At 38.3% G+C, this 23,398-nt stretch overlaps 1 protein-coding gene across 1 annotated transcript in view; it reads right to left on the bottom strand.

The window, feature by feature from the left end:
- The window catches only part of LOC119786145 (myelin basic protein-like), an 87,524-nt gene that overhangs the window by 34,194 nt on the left and 29,932 nt on the right, over positions 1-23,398 (bottom strand). The window contains exon 2 of the mRNA XM_038289260.1: positions 13,409-13,467. Within this exon, the coding sequence (XP_038145188.1) occupies positions 13,409-13,453 (45 nt within the window). The 5' untranslated portion in view covers positions 13,454-13,467. The remainder of the gene's footprint in view (positions 1-13,408; positions 13,468-23,398) is intronic.

Here is a 23,398-nt window from a genome sequence, read left to right as displayed (position 1 = left end):
GCATACAAATGTGTTCAGATTAAACAGAGGCACCCTGTTTGCCGGTTGTACTATATTTCTGGGTTTTATACTTTATTTTTTTGGCTATTTTCTATTGTCCAGATCAAAGTCTATTGAGAAACAGACCATAGTTTGTGAGACTGAAGGATCAACTGCCTCATTAAGTAGTCAGCAGCAGAGGAGCACCACAGGGCACAGTACTCTCACCATTTCTTTTTACATGTTAAACGTTTGGCTTTCAGTACTAGAAAGAGTCCTGTCATCTGTAGAAATATTTGGATAACTGCAGTCATTGGGCGCCTCAAAGAGGGACAAAGAGCTGAGTACAGGTAGTTGTTCAACTGCTTTTTGGCATAGTGTGGAAACAATTATAAGATCCTGATTATGAACTGAACAAGGGGTTGTAGATGTTAGTAGAAGAATGGCAGGTTTTGGAGGAGAATAAATACCTTAGTGTTTACCTGGACAGCTAAGTCGACTAGTGACTCATATATAAAGCTGTCTCCAAGAATGGAATAGAAGACTCCAGACTTGTCAGCGTATCTCAAATACGATCTGACTAAAATTAAACATAAATTCAAACCATATGGTACAACTACCAATGTCAAGACTGCACAAATATTTCTTTACAACAATTAAGCTAAGACGTTAAGCTCTTATTCTTTGGACAATCACCCTTATCATCAACATGCGATAAACAGCAAACTACCAGATAGGCAGCAGAAAGAGAAACTGTGAGTAGATTTCTGTGCAGTCCTAAAGCTAACATTACCACCTCGTTTCTACACTGTGACACTTCTTGTATTTTTATTTTTGCTTAAGATTCCCATTCTTCGTTGGATTTAGTCCATGCACACCCACGCACAAAGGGACAGCTTTCTTATCTGTCTCTGCAGCCTTGTGCTTCTGGAATTAGCAATGCAAACAGCCAATACAAATTCCAAGAGCTGTGCCACGGATGGGTAGACACTTCCTTAAATGATAACATTGACTGGCAAAGAGAGTCATAGGACATGATCTGCACGTCAGCTGCTTGTGGGATGCTGGGATGCATTAAAATCAGGGTGTAACTGAGCAAAATGATCCCACCACAGCAGCTAGAGATTCGGGCAGGGAGTATGATGGTCCTGTTCATTAGGACAGCATGAGAGGGGGAAAAAAAACATCTTCAGAAGGCCAGACAAATGCCTTGATGCTAGATGCATTACTTGACTATAACTTGCCACTGCTAGCTTATTAAAATAAGACAGAGCAACTACTAGAAGTTGATACCAGATATTGTTGAGGATCATTTTGTACTATGGCAGAGCAGCAGCCCAGATTAGATGACATTTAATAATTGTTGAGATATCTCAGAAAAGCTCCTGTTAAGCTGTCTCTCTTCCCCCTGTGACCTTTATCTGAGGAGTACATCTTATGTTAATGTGAAACACAACACCACATGGAGTCATTTCTTACCAGTCATTATAACCTCTTCAGGAGTGCACCAAAGCACAGTGCCTTGCAAAATGACTCATCCTTCCTCAATTTTTGTCTTCAAATTACAATAATAAAATCCCAATTCATATTGTGATTTCGTATGATTACACAGACTCCTAACACTGGTTCTCAGTTCTGCATGTTTTAAGTGACATACCTGACTTGTATGCATGGTTAACTGCTTTTGTAGGACAGCTTTTGTAGGATTCAATAGCTGTTGAGGAAATAATGTGATCATTTCAATCAGTTACACTGTAGCAGAGAAACATCTAAACATCTCAGGAAGTCCTGAGGAGCATGGTAGGAGAACAATGTACATGTAACCAGCCAAACTAACCCCCAAAACACAGAGATTGTGATAGACACCTCTCACTTTAATTTAATTCCTTCAAATCATATAAGCTTTAGAATAGACGGTCTTTTAAAAGGTCACTGGATTGACAAGATTGACTATTAACAAGAGAGAGAAAAATCATAAAGAGAAACCATATAATAGCAACTGGATTTATAGACACAGACCAGTCTGTGGGTAAACGCAAAACAAGCTCAAACAAGGTCGGCTTCTATTCTGCAATTAGAAACCCAGACCACATGATGCTTTCAACCAGGGGTGAAAATTCACACCAACTGAGCAAACGTAGATAGAGTTTAGCGATGAGTAGGTTTTAACAGTGCACCAGCCAGAGTAGCGGGTTGTGATATGAAGAGAAAAAAAAATATTGTTCAATTTATACAGCTGACTTTCAGGGGCAGCAATTCTTCTAAATTGCTAGAAGTCTTTCCAATTGACAGTATAAGCGGGAAAAAAAACTAACTTTAGGAACATCATTTTAAAGGCTCTCACATATTAGCCTGTACTTGATGTCATGGAAATATTTAAGTTCACAAAGCAGATGAGATGTTGCTGGGTCTGTCGACAAATGGAGCTTTTCCATGTTTATATATCCGACTTACCTAAGATTCTTACCGATTCTAGGGAGAAGTATACCAAAAAATGCAAGCTTACAACACCAACTTACATGTAGAAGTGGAAAACACAACTGTTTACAGCACTTTCCATGCCTCTTTGCATCATCCAAGGGTGACAGTTATTTCTTTCTAAGAGTTGTTCACTGTCTTTGTGTAGGCTCCATTTTTACAACCACCTACGCACTGTGTCCTACAACAAACTGCTTGGTGGGAAGAAGCGTTTATATCAAACTGTTTTATGTGACACCAAGACGACTACAGCCTTTTTCCAAGAAACTGATGGTGAAAGCAGGCAGCGTGACTCACAGCTGTTCTCTACAGCTGCGTGATAGATGCGGTGGAGCTCGGTGGCTATACAATGACAGCAGAGGATGCCTCAGTACTGTGCAGGAGTTTTTAGTTTATAATACGACTATTGGCATCAGTACACAGGGGATAACTGTGACATACAAGATGAACATATTTACCTGGTGGAGGAGGCAAACTGATATTTTCAAAATTCTTGTAAATCATATGATGCCTGTTATTCCCTAACATTAATATAAATGTATTACAGAGTTAACCTTTCATAAGAACACCAATGTCGCAAAAAACAATTTGTTTTAGCATTCAACGTCTGATTTCGAACTGGTGGCACACACAATCATTTAAATGCTATTCTTTCGTCCCATGAACATTTTTGACATCCACTGTCTCTGTACTTGAGGAGGAAAATTTAAAAAATTTCCATCACTGCTTCCACCGCCACGGACCACAGCGGAGAGGGTTTATCCAGGGTTATGTGCTGCATTCTTTTTTTTTTTTGTTCTGCTACGCATACCATTGTGCATGCAAGCCAAACATATTAACTTATTAACTTTTTTTTTTACAAGCAGTCTAAGGAGAGCACGCAGGACAAGCTCCTTTAATGGCTTATAGCAAACTAGCAAAGACGACCTCATTAAAGAAGCCTTTTAACAGCAGCTTTCTTTTTTCCATAGAGACCAGATTTGAGGCGTATAAAACTGTTAACTTGTAATTAATATAAATTCTGGGTAAAATGAGTATGGTGATTAAAATTAAAACTAAACTCTACAGTAAAAAAGTGATGATGTAAAACTCAGCTTTAGACCCACTTAACATGCCACGTCTACGTACATGCTCAGAAATAATAGAGGAATTTATTTTAGCTGGATAACTGTGGTATGTGGGGATATACTAGAGGAATTTCTAAAAGTAACAATTGGGCCTTCTTCTATCTATGACAAACAGCAATATGTTATGCAAGATTATATTTCCCGACGTGCAGTCCTAACAAAGACTGAACATTTGTTCCACTTCAGTTAAAGTGTCATGTCTGTTCCATTTCTTCTGCTGGAAACAAGCTGAGGAGAATGCCTGTGAGCTTTGCTGGCTTGTTTGATGGCTGTCTACGACACTCAGCCGTGATGGCTGCCACCTGGGCTGCACTCAGCTCTCTGATCTCCATTGAGCACTGAAGCACGAGGAGGGGTTCAGTGTTCCTGAGTACTCCAGAGAGAGATGAAGGAGAGGAATGCTGTGATTGAAACACCTTTTATGGCCTGTCCGATAGCACACTTTCAAAGGGTTCCAAGTTCATCTTGTTGCTTATGTTTTACTGAGAGTTTCAGCATTTCATCCAGATCACTCTTTGGAGATGTAGGGTGTGGAGAGTAAAGGATTTGGAGGTATGTTACTTTTTTCACTGATGCGTAAAAAAGACAGGAATAAACAACAAATCGGAGAGAAAAAAAACCCCCAAGGGCATCATGGTTATCCAGCATCTTAAATTCCAATCATCTCAACAGTCAATATTATCTGGTTTTGATGTCTTTCCTAAACAGAGGTGGATTTAAAAAAAGTATAGCTATGATTCAAATATGGCAGACAGACCCCCCCACAGAGGCACAGCGGACTCAGGGAGTGACCTGCTGAGATACTCAATATAAGCATGGTGCTCTATTTGCTGTGGCTGATGGGTTGTGAACGCTGAAGACTGGCTAAATAAGCTCTAAACTTACTCTTCTGTAAACCTTCAGCTTTATTTCAGGTCTTTTAATGGAAAAGTTGTATACAGAGATGTGGGGGTGTTAAATGCCAGGGATGTCATTGCATTTTTTTTCTCCATTTGCATTTAGTTCCTATGTTTGCTGCAGCTGTGTACATCACTAGTAAGTAATAAAAATGTCCGGGGGTCTAAATACAGTGTCAAGAATTTGAATGCTAATCTCTGAAGTTAAACAACAAAAAACAACAAAACAAGCAACTGAACAATTATATATATATATATATATATATATATATATATATATATATATATATATATATATATATATATATATATATATATATATATATATATATATATAAATACCTGCACTGCAAATGTTAACTTCAACAGTGCCACTCTGTATTAGAGGCACTAACTCAGCTTGAGCACACAAAATGAACCATCATTAATTACATTTTTAAAAGCAGAAGAAAAAGCAAAAAACATAAATGGTGATATTTTTTGGTTTGGCAAGAAATGCCAATATATCACCATGCAAGAGGAGCAGGTGACGTACAGTATTTCCTGTTTACTTTGTAATTTTGTGGATTAAACTATGAGCAACTGTGATCCAAAACATTAATTTACCTTACATCCCACAATTGGGAAAAGACGATGTGCTTCTAAAAATGAGGCAAAAATGTTATGTTATTAATTTCTTAGGTAAAATATCGAATAACAGCTTGTTTACAATCTCTGCTTTAATGGTTTTCAAGTTTTCTTTTAAGGACTAATTACCCCTAAATCAAGTTAAGATGGATGTTTTATAGTGGAGTATACCTTTTAATACCCATGCATTGTTTGAACAATGCCCTATATATATGTTAAAATCCTCCTTCTGGGTCAAAAGCGGTATGTTTGGTACCCTCCATACGTTAAAAAGGGGTAACTGCATCTGATTTTTTTCTATTGGCTAAGTCGAGGATATGATATACTTTAAGAAAAACCCTGGGCAGTGGTGGCTATATAAAGTGACAATAAATTAAATGATTTTGTTATAACGGGAAATGCTAATAAATCATGGTTGTCTCCATTTTAAAGGTTAATAAAAAAAACAAATAAACTAAAATTGGATAAAAACAAGTCTGCACCATCTGACTGATGTCTATGTTTCACTGGGTCACAAAACAGGAAAGTTATAAAAAAAATGTTATCAAGAAGTTTTGGTTTAGTGATTTATTGTCGGTCCCCACAAGGAATACCGTATGTGGGAGGAGGGAGCAGCCACTGCATTTGTAAGCCAATAAAAAGCTGATCTCTTCCAGGGATTCTACTACTCTTTCCCCTAATTTCATTAATCTTAGTGAAGACAGCAGAGAGAGAGAGAGATCCAACCACTCTGACGTGAAAGTATCAACCAGGGATTGTTTTACTTGCCATGTTTGTGTCGCTGTGTGCCAGTGTGTCGCGCTCAATCACAGTTGAGACTATGAGCAGCCCTCACACCCTCTGTACATTCAGCCATTCCCTGGACATGCCTATTTCTCAGAGGATTTTCCAATAATATGTATATATCAAAATGCTGCTCTAGAGCGGCCTATTTTGAACTTAAACAAAGATAAATGTTAGTTCTTGTGTTTGTTACTTTCAGGTTAAGTCTGCAGACATGGTCTGCTATATATTCTCATCTCGATTAATAACCTGTTTTATTCTGTAACGGTTTGGATGACCAATTTTTTCCAAAGTGCTGCAGGGTGCATATTAATTCATGATCACTGAGTGCTACTAGTGAGTAAAACATGCCCACCATTCTTTAATGAATACTCCGGAGCAGCCTTAATCACTGGCATGAAGCATCAAACAGCCCGTCATTAAAATTTATGCGATGGGCAGAACACAGAGTGGCCTTCGGAGCCTTATTCACTGGATGGAAGCTGCCACATACAAGCTGACGAGAAAATACTACTGACAGCCTGAATTTTATTTCATATCAGCTATCATCCCACCTGCTGTTCTTGAAGCAGCCTTATGAAAATACAGAGCTGATCATGAAAGCCCAACTTTCATTTAGAGAAAAAGATATGGGGTGCTTAATTCTAACGATTTGGGTAGCAAATGTACGCAAATGCTGGGTAATGAGATGTTAAAAGAGAGTTAATACTTAGATACAGGAACTGCTTTTGAAACCTGTAGGATTCTACAGGGTCTTTGCAGCACATTTGATCTGTGTTACTTTCAAAAGAATGAGTGCATTACTGTAATAATGCTCTGGGATGCCATAGATTTTGAAGAGAATGTGTTAAATTCAACCTATTCCTTCGAATAACCATTTCATAAACTATTAATTAACGGTTATATGAAATGCTGTGAAGGGGGGAAATAAAAGCATTGAAGTTTAGGCTCATTGTTATTATCTTGCAACGCCATAAGGGATTCATGGCTGTCAAATAACAGTGCCTTCACCTTTCCAGACAGCTGAAAGGAAAGGTTTGACAGCTGAGGTGCAGCACGAGAGAAATGGAGGTGGAGATCACCTTTTCTAAAGCGGTGGGAAATGTAAAGGGGGAACATGACTTTGACAACAACATCTAACCAAAACCTGTCTTGCCCTGTCACGCTTTGTTCCTGTTTGCATGTCACCATGACAACTGGCTCTCAAGGAAGACCTTTAAAATTACTCTAAGGGCAAAATTAACAATAAAACTGGAAAATATACAAATGAAAAGAAATCATAACAGAAGGAAGCAAAAGGAAAAGGGATCCTATGCTGCAGCATGCTGACCTAACACTGTTCCAACCAGTTCCACACTTGACATATTAATCCACTTCTATTGGATCTGCTCTTCTCCCTCTGGAGTGTGTTTGGCAGGCGAAAGAAACAAATCATATGTGAGCTGAGCCATCAGGCTCCCTGCTGGTTTAGGCTCTCCTCTTCCCTGCATGATCGATGTGCCAGCCAGGCAGCGAGCCAAACACCAAACCACCCTGCTAGTCTGCAGGTTTCTGAGGTCTACCGCGATTTCAACAGCAACTGCAAACGCTTCTTTACCTGAAAAATACTGCTTTCCTTTTTTGTGTTGCAGCCCTTACTGGCTCGTTGTGTAGGCTTAAGTCATGCAACCTGTTCAAACCAGATTTTAGCCCCAGAATTGTTGATCAAACCCATCATATATGATGTTATTTTGAAAAAAACTCCAGGAAGACCATAAAATTTTTTTGACATTACTCCAGCACAAACAGATACTTTAAGTCAAGTGCAACCTCAGTCGATTGTGAGGCTGATAACTTCATGACTATCTTAAAAAGTCTGGAGTCTAATTTAGAAGTTATAGAAGAAAAGAAATAGAAAAACCTTTTATTGTCATTAAATTATCACAAGTACAAATGAACGAAATGAACTCTCTGCATTCAGCCCATCCCCTTGGGGAGCAGTGGGCTGACATTGTGCGGCAGCCGGGGAGCAGCGTGTGATTAAGGGTCTTTGCTCAGGGACCCAGAGTGGCAGTCTGTGGGAGTGGGGCTTGAACTCAGAACCTCTTGGACCCAAGCGCAATGCCCTAACCACTAGGCCCTCACTCCCCATAAAGTGGATATATATGTATATATTATAAATTGTAAGGTAGATTTTAAACAGGCCGTGTTCAGTTAATACAGATTTAACAGAAGTCCCCGATTACAAGCCTGAATCAAAAGCCTCGATTTGGCTTTATTATCTGAAAAATCAACAAAGACAATTACTTAAAAGAAAGTTAGAAAACTCATTGAAGAGGATTGATGTATTTGTATGTCTTTCCAAGGAGTAGAAAGAGTGAGTATCATAAGGTAATGCGCCGCCTTCACCATACCATCCGAGACTGTGTCAAACACAGTTTGATCAGCATCAAGGTAAGGCTGCTGAAAATGTTGTATATATGTTAATATTTCACATAAGTCATGCAGCTTTTATGAACAACATAGATTATATTTATCAGAGCCAGAGCTTTTGAACGGAGTGGAGCGGCGTGCAATTCCCGCTCCCCACTAAGGAGGATGTTTGCTCAATTACTCCACCGCTCAAAGTTGCGCCAGGACCCTTCAACTCAAAATCCGCTCTGCACTCAACTCAATTTTCCTGCCGCTCCGGCGAAGAGAAGGGCATTTTCTGACATTCTTCCTTCATGTAATTATGCTAGGGCCCTGGAACATACAGTGTTTGATTTAATGATGTGACTGATACATACTGTATTGTTTTATTTAACTGGCTGTTTAATTAGCGTGCCGATTCCCAGCTGTGAACGTAACACCTCGCCTCATTCATGTTTCCCCGTGTTTCCCATTTAATTATTAGTTGTCGAAAAATGTTACAATTAAATCAAATAAATGTTATTTTACAAATTTTTTTTATTCAAGATTTTTAATTGATGTCGTTCGGAGCAAACTGGAGCGGAGCGAAATCCTCGCTCCGGCCTTTGAATTGAAATCCGCTCTGTGCTCCAACATATTTCTTCCGCTCCGCCCCACCGCTTGCTCCACGCTCCGTTCACATGCTCTGATCAGAGCATTTTCAGAGCCTATAGAGATGATTTTCTAAGTCATTCTGTGAAAAATGTGCTATGCAGCAATTCGGACTCAATGTGTTTAGAATCCTGTCATGCATTGGTAACCTAGAGAGACAGATAACACTCAGGTGTTCAATGCGTCATTAATCAATGACTGCTCTAATCAAATCTGTTCAGGTAAAGGAGGGACATTCACCAGAACCTTCTGAGCTGATTGGGCGAAAGTAACACTTAGCGCCTGCCTACCAAAGTTTGGTTTTAGCCAATCACAATAACTAACAGAATAGCAACATGTGCCATGTGAAAACAACTACTTACACTCTGACCGTTCCTCTTTCAAAGATAAATTAATGAGTTATGACAAAGCAGATGTGCAGCAGCTACACATATGTCCCCCTGCTGGGTCATGTTTATTTTGGTTTGGCAGCTCTTGTTTTCGTCACAGCTATATTTCCTGCCTTAAACCGTGAACTCATCATTCACTTCCTTATGTTTGATCTGTGTTACATGTTTTTGTTTGATTGACTCCACCCTTGGTTCATGCTCATAAATGCATGTTAGTTATGGGAATATAATATAGAGGATGTGCAGTAATGTGACCTCTGTCTGTTTACACTACCATGGAAGGCATAAACAACACCTGTGTGTGCTGTAAAAATACAAAATCTGCCCATCAACATTGTTTAAATATGTTGAACATTTAGATGTGGAATTAAAACAGCACTACTTGGCATAAAGTTATCTTGTTGGAGTGTAGGACCTGTATAATTTTCCTGATAACTTGTTTCACACAGATTTTAGATTGCCAGCTGTAAGACATCCCAGACTTCACCCACATGTACAGTTATTTGCTGAATCACCAGTCTTAATTTTCAGAAAAAAGCAAAAAGACTTAAAACAAGTTTAGACGCCACATACCACTGCGTCATGCCGCTGAGAGGAGGGGAGCGTGGTGGACATACTCTGTCATGCTAAAATAATAGAGTATTAGCTATTCATCAGCTGCATTTCCTCTACAGACAGGATCCTGTAAAATCAGCTGAATATATCACATTTGGACATACAATGCATGTACTGTATAACGCAAGATAAAAAAAACTAACAAAAAAAAAGCAAAAAACAAACAGCACCACTAACATTTTTCAACTTACTGGCCTGTAACGAAGCCTTGATGTCAGACAGCATCAAGGAATAATTTATTTACTTTGTTCAATTAATATTCTTCTACTAGAGCGGGTATATCTAATATTTATCAAAGTGACCCACCTGAACATGGCATGGAGATGCATTGTATTTCAGGCGTTCCTATGACAACCAGTTTCAATTACAAGTTGGATGCTGATGGTTAAAACTTCATTAAGTCCAATGTTTTCCTAGAAAAGTTTGCAGCGGTTCAATGCGACAGCACTTGAAGAAGCTGAATCATCAAAGTGTGTCAAAGACGTTTTCTCGAATTTTCCCCCTGCATCTTAATGCAGGCAGATACACAGAGCATTGCAAAATATTCAGACCTTTTTAAGTTTCCGATAACAACCCTTAGCTTCCTTCTTAGAGGGAAGCTTTGCTAAAAATTCACAAGAATTGGGTATTTTGTTATATAAGGATAAAATCTGGCAGTAAGGCATTCCAAAAAAAGGGTATGTGGCGTGACTCTGAACACAAGACCCATCAAAGCCATTTATCAAAATGGCCACGGCTGAATCTAGTTTCAGATCAGCAAAGACATTTTCTAAAATTAAATCTAACTGGTTTGTCTACCATTATTCTGACAAGCATAGGGCTTAGAGCAGAAGTGGGCAGGGCTTAATTAGGTCAGATTTATGTTTTTTTTTACCATTTACTTAAAAAAAAGAATACGGATTTGGAAATCTGAGTTTTTAAGTTAATATTTTGATTATTAGAGTAAAATAACTATTTACAATTGACTACAGATTGTATATTTTCTTAGAACTTGAATTGACAACAGCCTTTAATCACATCAGTAAGTTAAGTTTTTCTGTAAATTTGAAACTTTTATAAACTAAGGGGGCAAATTTGTTTGTTTTTTTCCTTTTAAGTGATAAAATTAAGCTAAATAATTAAACGGGTGACCCCACTCTGAATCACGTGTGTCTATTCAAAACTCAATCTCACACTAACGGGGCTTTGCAGTCTAATGGAGCTTTTTTGCACTGACACAATTTTTCCTACATTTACAGAAGATAGGATTACAACTATAGCCTGTGCATTAGACACATCCAAGAGGGTTTACAGTACCCCTCAGATGTTCCTTTAGGGCAGGGGTCGGCAACCCGGCAACTCCCTGGAGCTATTTCAAAAATGTATGAAAATGGAAAAAGATGGATTTTTTTTGTTTGATTCTTTGTTTTAATATGGTGTGCATGAGGTCAAATAAACATTCATTATTTCTAGTGCTGTAAAAATGTGTAAAATAAATACATGTAAAATATTAAATTCTGTCAACGAAGATTTGTATCATAGCCTGCAACACACGTTTCAGCGTGGCGTGATGCCAGGCAGGTGGCTGTTGTAAACAAACCGGCAGGTGTGTCTTAGGCCATGGATCCCAAAGGAGAAAAAAAAGGAAGATAGCTGATGTGAACAGAGGATTCAAAGAAGAATGGAACCAATTATTTGCTTTCATTACAGATGTGGAGGGATTGCCTGCATGTTTGCTTTGTAATGAGAAGTTGTCCAATAATAGTCATTTGGAAAGGCATTCCCAGGAAAGGCATGCTGAATATGCAGCCGACCACAAAGTGAGAGAAAAAGTGTGATTGCAGAACTTCTGGATAAATTACAGGAGTGCAAAGATAGATTTATGTTGCTGCTAGTTTTGGTGCAAGCATGGAAAACCATTCACAGATCGAACAGATAGCGCTCTTATGCAGGTGTCTGAACTTTCATTTTTCCCTCAAAATCCTCCAAATAAAAACTAACAATAAAAAATCAGATTCCTTTATTGTGTTTCTATAATTTCATAAATGCAACAAAACCTAACATATTGATAGTGTAATGGAATTTAAACTTAAAAGCACCAAATATTGTACAGCAGAGTAGTCACATGATTTGACATTTGCTCCAGGATAAACCCTTAATCATGAATGCTTATTATATATTAAAACCCATGTAGACCTTTTTTAATAGTGGGCTAAAACTCTTAGAGCCTGTGCTGCCATACGAGGCTTATAGAAGACTTTTACTTTTTTGCCTCTCAAGACAGATTTGTTTTTTTTTGGTCCAATATGGCTCTTTGAACAGTTTGGGTTGCCGACCCCTGCACTAGGGGAAGGCTAGATGAATAGATCAAGCCTGGACATACTTTCACTTTTCTATTGATGTATGGAATATAAATGTCTTGGACTCAATGGAGGTCTTCGAAAAAACTGGCTTTAGGCATCTGGATGAAAGCAGCACACCATGCAGGTAACTATTTGAAAATCAAGTAGACTTAGACAACTTGAGTTTCTACTTAAAGTAAAGCCCAGGTACCCTTGTCTCTCCCTTAGTAGCCCATCCTGTGTTGGTGGGGCTATCTAAATAAATCTTCATGATATTCATCAGATGTTTATAAAGAGAAAAATGTTGTTAGAAAAAAAATCTATTGGTTTTGGAAACCCTAAATGTAGGCTGTGTTGACAAGTTGCATTCTACAGTTAAATATTATTTTGTTTGTCTGTCTGAAAAATCCCAATAAAATCTATTGAAGTTTATGGTTTTTATGTGAAAAAGCCTTAAATAGCACAAGGGGATTAATACTTTTTACTGTTCACTCTAGCATTGTGCCATAATCTGGAAATTTTAAACCTAAAGCTGTTAAATATGGCGGGGGAGTTTGACGTCATCCCCTCTCTCCTCTATGAAAACACGAAAACCCTAGAAATTAAGAATGAGTCAACGTATTATTCATGGATTACCGCCTCTTAATACATTCGTAAGAGGAGAGTAAAGTGCTGCCTCTGGCAGTGTGATTATCACAAAACCTGGTTTTGTGTTTCGAGCCCTGGGGTTGAGAGACGTACGGAGGAACATATGGGTGGTTTAGGAAGGACTTGCATCCTTGGTAAGAACGTCACATTGGCTCTGCAGAGAAACACTACCTAAATAGACACCGGTGCTTTCTTAATGCGGATTCCTGTCACAGTCTGACATGGAGAAAAGTCCCACTGAAAGCCTGGTAACAGTAACAAAACAGCAGGAGCAAAGGAGACTGACAGCATGGCAGCACCTTGGTTCAAAGTCCTGCAGATAAAAGCCAGAACTCACACTGATAAGGGTTCAAATTAGCCTTCACATGCTTATTCTCACACTCAAATTATTAACGGGACCTTAGTTACACAACAACTAGAGAGTATATTTTACAGTATTGTTTTTCACTCTATAAAAGATACTGGCTGGAGTAGGTGTGAATATTTACAAGTGGATTTCTTACCATGGTGTCTGTGTGAGGCTCCCTCTTTCCTAGATGCTGTCCCATGCTGCTGACAGAAGCTGCAAGAAAAGGCAGAGTAAAGACCAGTTAGAAAGAGATCAGATATGCTTTCTTATCAGGAAAAAGGGGAGCCATTCCTTCAAGAAAACACCCACTTTAAGCGAATACATTATATTTTCTAAATATGCATATTTCTTTGTTTTTCATAATCAACAATAGACAATGTAATCTAAACAATTCATACACAACATGCTGTCCTTAAATGAATCACCTAACATTTGGTATTTGTCTGTAGCTAAAGTTACAGATCTTTCCTTTGGTTTGACTAAAAGCTGCTTATAGGCGGTATTAACCTTATTCCTGTTGAGTTCATAGTTACATTTTCATAGTTAAATTACCAGGCTGATAATGATGTTTAACACAGGCAACAATATAGTGTTTTATAGTTTTTTTTTTTTTTTTATCTCCCTATGAAATCTTACTATTTTAATGTAGAAACGTGTTTGTCTGTATTGGGATTCAATTAAAACCTGTCTGAGTGTGAAAGTGGATGTTTTTTTGTTTTGTTTTTTCATGTAGGCCTGTGGTGCAAATCCGAAGCTCTGCACATGGCACAATGTTGATCCTACTCCTGTAGTGACATCACTATCGGAAGGGTGCTAACATTAGACCACCTTATTATATTATTATTATTATCACCACACCCAGCTCTATTACAACAAAAGGAACGACTCCAAAACTCACTGCTCAACTGCAGGGAGTCAGTAAGTATTGCTGCTTATGTAGCTTTAAACCCATTTTGCAGGACAATGCAGAATGCAGAATGACAGTAAACCAACCATGGATAACTGCTAATGTTGCTAATGCTACACCCACTTAATGTGCATACACACAAGTTAAATTCTCATAAGTATCCTCACAGGAAAAAAAAAAAAAAAAGGAAAACAGATGTATTTAATTTTTGGTTTTCCTAAAAATCTTTAAGCACAAATTTTAAGTAAATTTATATGCGGGAGCAGCCAATTAACATCTTTAAAGCTAAAATAATACATCAACCACTTCTGCAAGTACCAGCAGAGTTGAAAGGGGGGCGCCAGGGATGAAGAGCAGAAACAAGGAGAGTAGAAAGGAACAAGAAATTTAAGCAATCTCTCTCATCAAGTATCATGATACCCTTAAGACTCCTTTGATTGTTATGTGCTATTTAATCCACAATGTTTTGCTATGTTAAGTTTACTTTATAAAAGATGCTTTATCGGGTTGCTAAAACTAATTATTATTAGGAAAAGATGTCTGTTTGATATAATTGAAACCATTTGGGAGCTCTTAGGGTGTTTTAACACCCGTGGCGTTAGGTTGATCGAAATTTATATCAACCTAAATTTGATTCCGTTTGGGTCAGTGTGAAAGCATAATCGGACCCAAATGTGCACCAAACTAGTGCGCTCTGATTAGCTGGTCTTGTTTGGGCTCCAGCCAAACTCTTGTGCGGACTGGTTGACTTCTGAAAAAAAACATACTCTGGTGCAAAGATCATCTTGTCGGTCGTCAGTATCTGCCCCTGATAAGGAGCTCAGGGTGGATGGTTAGGAGCATTAATTTCTACCTTCTCCTGAACTGATATTTCCATTCTGAGTCTCCAGTATATCAACATATTATTTTCAATCAACAGCATTATTAACATTATTTTGCTAATAGTTGTACATGCATGTACATACATATAGAATAAAAGGCAAGAGCGATTAATGACTGATGTACCTAAATACTGGTTAATACGCAGAAACAAGGTTGGCTGCGTGTGTGCAGACACTCTGGTGCACCTCTCCAAAACTGTAGGTGACCGCAGACAGTGCCGCAAACCCATGTACAGAGGCCTTAAGACCAATTTATGAGACAAAAAGAAGCTTTCATTGGTCCTTGGTATGCCTTTCCGGCTGTCTGTGTGGTCAGCCTCGATTCGGTGCTTGGGTGCGCCATTTTTAAAAACTGAGGAACAACTACAATGGACAACTATGATGAAAGGTTAATCGGTCCTTTTGCCAACTCCATAAACAGAACCTGTTCCTTTTCGACTTCTAGCAACTCTAGATCCATCTCCGTGACATCTTGCACATGCGCCATAAATACTCCCTCCGACGTTGCCGGAGGGAGTATTTATAAGTTGTCAAATAGGCGCCCCCTTGCTCTTTGGCGGGAAACTGCTGTGCGTCCCTAGAAATTTCAGACCGACGAGGCAGAAGCATACCAGCAAAACTGATTTATGACCAGACCCAAGCAAAATTTTACGTGTGCGGTTGCAGAAATATAATCTGCCCTTTAGTCCTCGATGTGGCCGGCCAGGGTTGGAATCCGACCTGTGGTACTTTGCAGCATGTCTCTCCCCCTTTCTCATACCCCCTATACTGTCAGTCTACGCAAAAAAAATCCCAAAAAACATTCTGCTACCCTATGGTACATACTAAACATGGGTTAAAACAACCTAACAAATTGGTCCGTCCAAGCCAAAGGTTACTAAGACAGAAATCCACATGTGTAATGGATAATTATAGTCAGAGTTGTTGACACAAATTAAAAAAGAATGGCTGGCACAAAGCCTTGAGGTATCTGGCCACCAACCAGCTGAAGAACCAATGCATAAGTAAAAACAGGGTAAATATACTTTGGATGTGTGTCTGAGACTGCAGGTGTTCTGTCAGACCAGCATAACCATAGTCAATACACGTGATTTAGACTTAGATTTATTTGTCATTTTGTTTACACAAGTGTAAAACAAAAAGAAATTTAGTTTAGAACAGCTCTCTGGACAATTTCTTTTTTTTTTTTTTAAGTGCAGCGACATGCCCAAGAATTTAGATTTGCGTTTATCTCTTTAGTTTTTTGTTTGTTTGTTTTTTTTTTATATTTTGTTTGTTTTTTTTTTTACAAAAAATACACTTTAATCTACCTCAACAAGCGTGTATCCATTTAGTGATGTACAAGAAAAACAATTTAAGGTCAGATTGCCATACGCTTAAAAAACAAACAAAAAAAAAACACCAAAAAGTAAGTAATTAAATTGTTTTTTTTTTGTACATGACTAAAGGGATACATGCCCGTTGAGGTAGTTTGAAGTTTATTTTTCATACAAACTAAAGGGATAAACTAAAGGGATAAATGGGTTTTGACTATGGGTATGCTGGTCTGAAGGGGTATGCTCATCTGACACAACACTGGTGTCTGTTGGCCTTTATATATCGAAAAAGGGAACAGACCTCAATCAAACTGACAGCTCTTTTAAACTGGTAGACGGGAAATTGGCCACAAAAAGTCAAATTGTGAAACCATAACCTATTCTTGAATGCTGCACACAGACTCTAAATCAGTGAGCCTGGTATTAAGTTGGATTTAGATTTGCATACGCTGTAAAAGTTAAACAGGGAAAATTAACAGCAAAGATCACTCAATATTTTAACCGATCAAAACAAAGGAGTAAATGAATGTGAATTGAAACAGGCTCTGGTTTATGTTGCACTCTAGATTGATTTTGTTCATTTTATGTTTTGCCCTACGGTGTTTCGACTTCTTCAAGGCACAGACGGCCTTTGATTAAAAGCTACTTCATTAATGTCAAATCTTAATCTGTCTAAATCTGATATGGTGCTCAGGAAACTTATTATTTTGCTCTGAGGTGCCACAGATTTAGCATGTCCTAATCATAATGTGATGCTCTGCAAATTTACTACAGGCGTTCTGTCATGGCACAGTGAAAAAAAGAAGAGGTTAAGAATTCTTTTGACATACAGAACAGAGCTTAATTACCAGCACTGATTGATTGCTTTGATTATAAAAATCCATTCTGATGAGAAGGAGAGAGAGTGACAGCACCTCTGTCATCTTATTAATGGTTCTGAAATAAATTAGATACAGTAACGACGGAGCTCAGCTAACATGAGGTACTGGAATGCTTGCTTCTTATTGAGTATACATACAGTCCTTGGTACCAGATATTGATAAGTAAGATTTTAACAGTTTACAGGTTGAAGTTCAGAGGTTCAGGTAATATCCATCCACTGAGGGGAGATGGTTGGGTAGAGAACAAGAGATTGACAGATACAGTTTTATTAAGGCTGATGCCAATACCGATTATTTTCCTGTCTGCCTATCCATTTCCTGATAGGTGCAGCCCATCGGCCAATTCTTTAGGCTGATATTGATTTCTCTTCCTCCAGTTAAATGATAAAAATGTGGTACAAATGTCACACAAGTCCCAATTTTAAACAAATATTTTAAAACAAAATAGGAGTAATTGCTCTTTATCACGACACAACTTGCTTCCCCTTTAAGAAAAAGAAAAATGGCTTACATATAGATACATGTTCATACTGACCCTTTTGTCTCCAATTTTACCTTCTCTAAGGTTCATATATATCTTTTGTTTGTATGAGCTGTTGATATAAGTTAATAGAAGCAGACATTGATATTTAAAAAAAATTAAAAGAAACAGATATAAGCCCACTAACAGCAATGGAAAATATTGAAGATTCCACAAGATGACCTTTAGTTAAATATCAAAATTCTTAAAAAAGGTGAATGTCTTTAACACAAACACACTGAATATTAATATTACCTTGACCTTAAGCTCAGCCAGGAAACAAGAAAAAAATATATAAGGAATAAATAAATAAATAAATAAATAAATAAATAAATAATAAAAATCTAAGCCTACACCCCACCAGTTCAGTAAATAATATTCTCTCTCTGGGACCATTAACCTTTACTTTCAAATAATCACAGCATGCATTTTTTACAGCTTTCAGGTGAGTTCTTAGGACTCCCTAAAAGGGCCTTTCATCATCTTTTACACCTTTTCTCCAGGATATCTTCCCTTTCATGTGTGATAGCATCTGTAACCAAATATCTTAACTCATGTATCAGCTTAGAAAATTTTTTTTTTAATGCATATTTGTGATGGTCCATTGATAATTTGCACTAATGTTGGAACTAGCTTTCTGACATTTCTCTGAAATGTCTGAAAGCAAACAGCAGTGAGACGTCATTAACTTAAGAGTATAATAAAATGTTCCCATTTTCCAGAGTTCAGAACATGCAGAAAGATAATGCATTAATTATGTATAAGTACATGCATGCACACTCATTCACTTGATGGCTTGATACAAAAGCCACCTTAAGGTAATTTAACTAAGTCAATAGAACATAGCCATTCAAATATTTTATTTGGCCTCCAGCACTGCCTATACATATACTCTGGGCTGTCAGCAGGGATTGTAATGCTGCATTGTCAATATTTGGGCTAAGTCCTTGCTAGGGCTTCGAGTTCTAACTTTTCCTAAAGATCTCACATTGCCCATGATGTTTGATGGGAAAGATCTCTTAAATTTCTGGTTCATCTCTCGCCTCCTTTTCAACTCAGATGGTACTTGCAGAAGTAGTGGAGGTATTATTTCAGCTTTAGAGGTGCTAATTAGCTGCTCCCAGGTGCAAAAAGTCAACTTTATATGGTTGCTTTAGTTATGATTTATAACAAGTATCCAAAAAGTAAAAGAATTCGTATAAATTACACTGTTTTCTCTGCATTGAAGACCAGAAGCAAAACACATGAGAAAAAAGAAACTCCACAAATGGAGAAACTAAAGTTCTTGTAAAAAGAATATTAGAGTCAAGCTAACAGAGCTACACCAATGTGCAGCAACTTTAAGCAGCTCGATTTTGGAATTAAATAATAAACAGTGACAATTGAATTCACAAAATTGTGCAGGTCTCATCTTCCCTGATCAAAACTGGAATAGTCTCCACATCCTGCAATTGAGGAAGCAGATGGGACATCCTCAAAGTGCATGTCCACATAAATATACATGAAAAGGCTATAAATGCAAGAGACCATTGGGTGATGTAGAGATTATAATTATTGGCTGTTTTACACATATGCTTCAGTGCATTTTGCCTGAGGCCCTTACTCTCCCACTGCGGCATTGCAGAAACAGTTGTTACCAGAGGGAAGCTATTTTGACACTTCAAAAGCCTAAAACTTCCAAAGAGCTACTGAAGTTTCAGTCATTTTACATGAATTGATTTATCAATGGAGTGCATTTCTAGAATGTAAAATACAGGTCTGTGTGACAGAAAATGCAAGTGTTCCGATTTGAGACTCTACAAACACTTAAGATTGAATGACTAAAAATGTGTTGATGAGTATATCACTAATACAACTTTACAGAGGAGTGAGATTAAGATGAAACCATCTCATTATATCTAACTTTTACCATATATGTATACTTTCTGTTCAGTGCTGACAACGTGGCTTTCAAAGGAAAGCATTTGGGTCAAATAAACTTTTTTATAAAGGTGGAAGGCTGACATAAATGATCCAAAGCGTTAAAGCTGTTAGAAGAGCCCATCGAAATCTTAACACTTCCTTTCACAGCAGTGTCATTTCTAAAATGAAAGACATCATTTTGGTACATTTCCCCCAGTCATCCGTTTCATACTGCCACATTAATTAGGATTTATAAGGAAAGAAGTAAGTGTGAGCAAAGTTAAGCAGTCTTTGACAGGATCATTGCATTTAGTAACCTTTTTTTTCCTATTGTGCAGTAATTTGCCTGATGATAAAGTACAATTTTTTACATCATACAGTCAAAGAGAGGTCAAAGTCAACATTTGTTACGGTAAACAGGTAAGAGACTCCAACTCAAGAGGCACTGCAATGATTATCTTTCATTAGAAATTGCCTAAAAATACCCCTGATACTGAGAATAGTTAGATAGATATTACCAGACAAGTGTTTTATGAGGTTCTGTAATTTGGTCTAAGTGTTAATATGATAAACGGGCAACAGATGCTAAAGTAAGTTCATAACTGTGGGGATTATCCAGAAGTTATGTACTTTATTAGGTAGGAAAAGCAACCCTTCAGTTATTTGGTCTACTGCAATCATTCTTGCTTCCACTCGGCAGTAAGGCTTTGTGCTTAGGAATGACTGCAGTAAATCTAGTCCAAGAGTGAAAACAGCCTGTCTGCACTATGAGAGCTCTAACTCACTTGCTTCAATTATCAAAGCACCACTATGCCCTGGAGCAAGACTTTTTTTGTCTGTCTGTGATTGCAGAACTTATGTAAACATCAAGTAAGCTAAGTTTTTTCCCCCTAAAAAATAGAGAGACTAAAATCAATACATACAAAAACCCAAAAAACATCAATGCTGGGACCATGTGATGAACAGTAATGTTGGGTGAGTGGACAAATCTATTGACGATGGATTCAGCCTTTAAAAAAATTATTTTTAAATAGCATTTTTCTTTTTCTTTGTTGTTATTGTTGTTGTTTATGTTTTTGACCTACGGGTTAGGACGCAGCCGACAGAAAAAAAAAGCACACAAAGTACCTCTAATGCTGTTTATATGGACCTCACAACCTCCTTTCATCACCAGCTTTTTTCCCCTACTGTCACCATGCAGCAGTGAATTTATCTAGCTAAACATGTGACACAGGAAAGAACTGAACCAAACCTAGGAACATGCAACTGCATGATGCATATTCTTAAGCTATATTAAAATCTCCTCAACCACCACACCCCAAAGATGTTAAACCCGATATAGATCTGTAAATTCTAGAGGCCATGGGAAATGCCATGTCATCATTACACTCAAGAAGACTTGAGAAAAGGGAACAGATATGGTCAGTAACACCTCTTTTTAAACCTGCAGCCCTACTAAATAACACTCTGTTCTTAAAATGAAGAACAATGTAAAATGAAGAACAATGTTTGGCATTAAAACATCACCCATACTTTCCCATGACTAATAAGAGCATGAAATATTCAAACATGGTACATCGGATCACTGCAATGTCCACCTGGACATAGCCAATATTCCCATTGGCTATGTCCAATCCCAGACCAACTCATGTCGCTACATCTCCACTCCACCTTAATGGGGCTTTGTCGACTGGTTTGGACTTCTGCTGTAGTAACTCATCTGCTTTAAAGTCCATATTGCACATTCTCCTCAAAGATCAACAATGTACTTTCATCCCAACCCATAACTCATGAAAGATCCAGAACTATGTCTACAAATCCTAGTATAGCGGCAGCATCTGAAATACTCGGACCCACTGTCTTGTACTTACACAAATGCTGCAGTCAAATCTCTTAAATCATTTTCTTTCTCACTCAACTGTTAAATTTAGACTCGTTATCTGCACTATATGTGAAAATGATTAAATTCACAGATTATAACATCCATCACCAGCTGTTTGAAATATATTTCTGTTAATGATCGATTGTCAGAAAAACTAACATTTAAATGTTTCATTCTCGCTGTCTGCTGTTTTATGCTTTTCTGTTGTTCTGAATGCTCTAAACATTCTGTCGGGGCTGTTACCTCTGCCAAGGAGGTTATGTTTTTAATCGTGTTTGTGTGTGTTTGTCTGTCTGTGTAAAGGATAACTGAAAAAGTTATGATCGGATTTTAATGACATTTTTACCAGAAATGCACCTCAGTCCAAACAAACGAACGAACGAACGAACATCCATCCATCCATCCATCCATCCATCCATCCATCCATCCATCCATCCATCCATCCATCCATCCATCCATCCATCCTCTTCCCGTTATCCGAGGTTGTCAGCTTCAGTAGGGAGGCCCAGACGCCCCTCTCTTCAGCCATATGGGCCAACTCCTCTGGGGGTATTTCAAGGCGTTCCCAAGCCAGCCAAGAAACATAGTCCCTGGGTCTGGGTCTCCTTCCAGTGGGACATGCCTGGAACACCTCACCAGGGAGGCATCCAGGGTGCATCCTTAACAGATGCCTGAGCCACCTCAGCTGGCTCTTCTTGACATGGAGGAGCAGCAGCTTTTCCCGGAGTCTTCCATGGATGACTGAGCTCCTCACCCTATCTCTAAGGGAGAGCCCCAACACACTACGGTGAAAACTCACTTCAGCTGCTTGTAGCTGGGATCTCGTTCTTTCAGTCATGACCCAAAAGCCCATGAACATAGATGAGGGTAGGAATGTAGATCTACTGGTAAATTGAGAGCTTTGCCATTTGGCTCAGCTCTCTCCACGATGGAGACGTGCATCGCCCACTTCACAGCACACACCGCACCAATTTGCCTGTCACTCTCCAGCTCCATCTTCCGCTGATTCGTGAACAAGACCCCAATATTCTTATACTCCTCCCTAAACCGGAGAGGGCACTCTAAGCCTTTTCCCGCTCAAGACCATGGCCTCTGATTTGGAGGCACTGATCCTCAGCCAGGCCACTTCACACTTGGCTGTGAACTGCTCTAGTTAGACATAGGATCATGCCCTGATGAAGCCAGGATTCTTAAAAGGATTCTTAAACATTATTTGACGGAACAAGCAGTTCCCCCATAAACCAAAGAGTGGCAGTAATGACTATTGACAGCTTTAGCAGCAGACCCACTCCAGAAGTATTACACCGAAGACAAAAATCACAGTAAAGGTAAGCCATACCTTAGTTCTTCACCTGCTGATCAAACAAGAAAGCAGAGTGCATAGTGAATGAGTAAAGGTCAGAGCAGAACAAACACCAGAGGCTGCAGAAACACATTTTGCCTTATTTATATACTTAAGATATTATTTTAATGAAATTGGCACCAAAAACCAAGGAATAATTCATTAAAATTTGCTAATCATCATGTGCGAGTTTTACCTATAGGTGTAAGTCAGAATACAAAATGGAACAAAATGTGTTACTTTGCGGAGATCTGTGCTTACCAAGTGCTTATCTAGTTTGTTAATATGGCTTGTGTGCACCTTGCAAATTGTGCTTTGCCATCCTTGTATAAGAGATCAATAATATCAAAGGATTCATTTCCTGTTAAGATACATTTTTAAATAAAAAAAATAAATTAATATTTTCTCAAACAGAGGAGCTTAGTGATAGTTGGGGACCAGGCTATGCTCTTGTTAGTCTGCTTTCTCCAGGCTGTTTTGTTGTGGTGTGGAAACTTTTAGTTGTAGCGATCA

Source organism: Cyprinodon tularosa, unplaced genomic scaffold (genome assembly GCF_016077235.1).
Source record: "Cyprinodon tularosa strain WSP-4 unplaced genomic scaffold, ASM1607723v1 ctg107, whole genome shotgun sequence".
Classification (NCBI taxonomy): Eukaryota; Metazoa; Chordata; class Actinopteri; order Cyprinodontiformes; family Cyprinodontidae; genus Cyprinodon; species Cyprinodon tularosa.
This window is presented reverse-complemented; position numbering and strand designations above follow the sequence as displayed.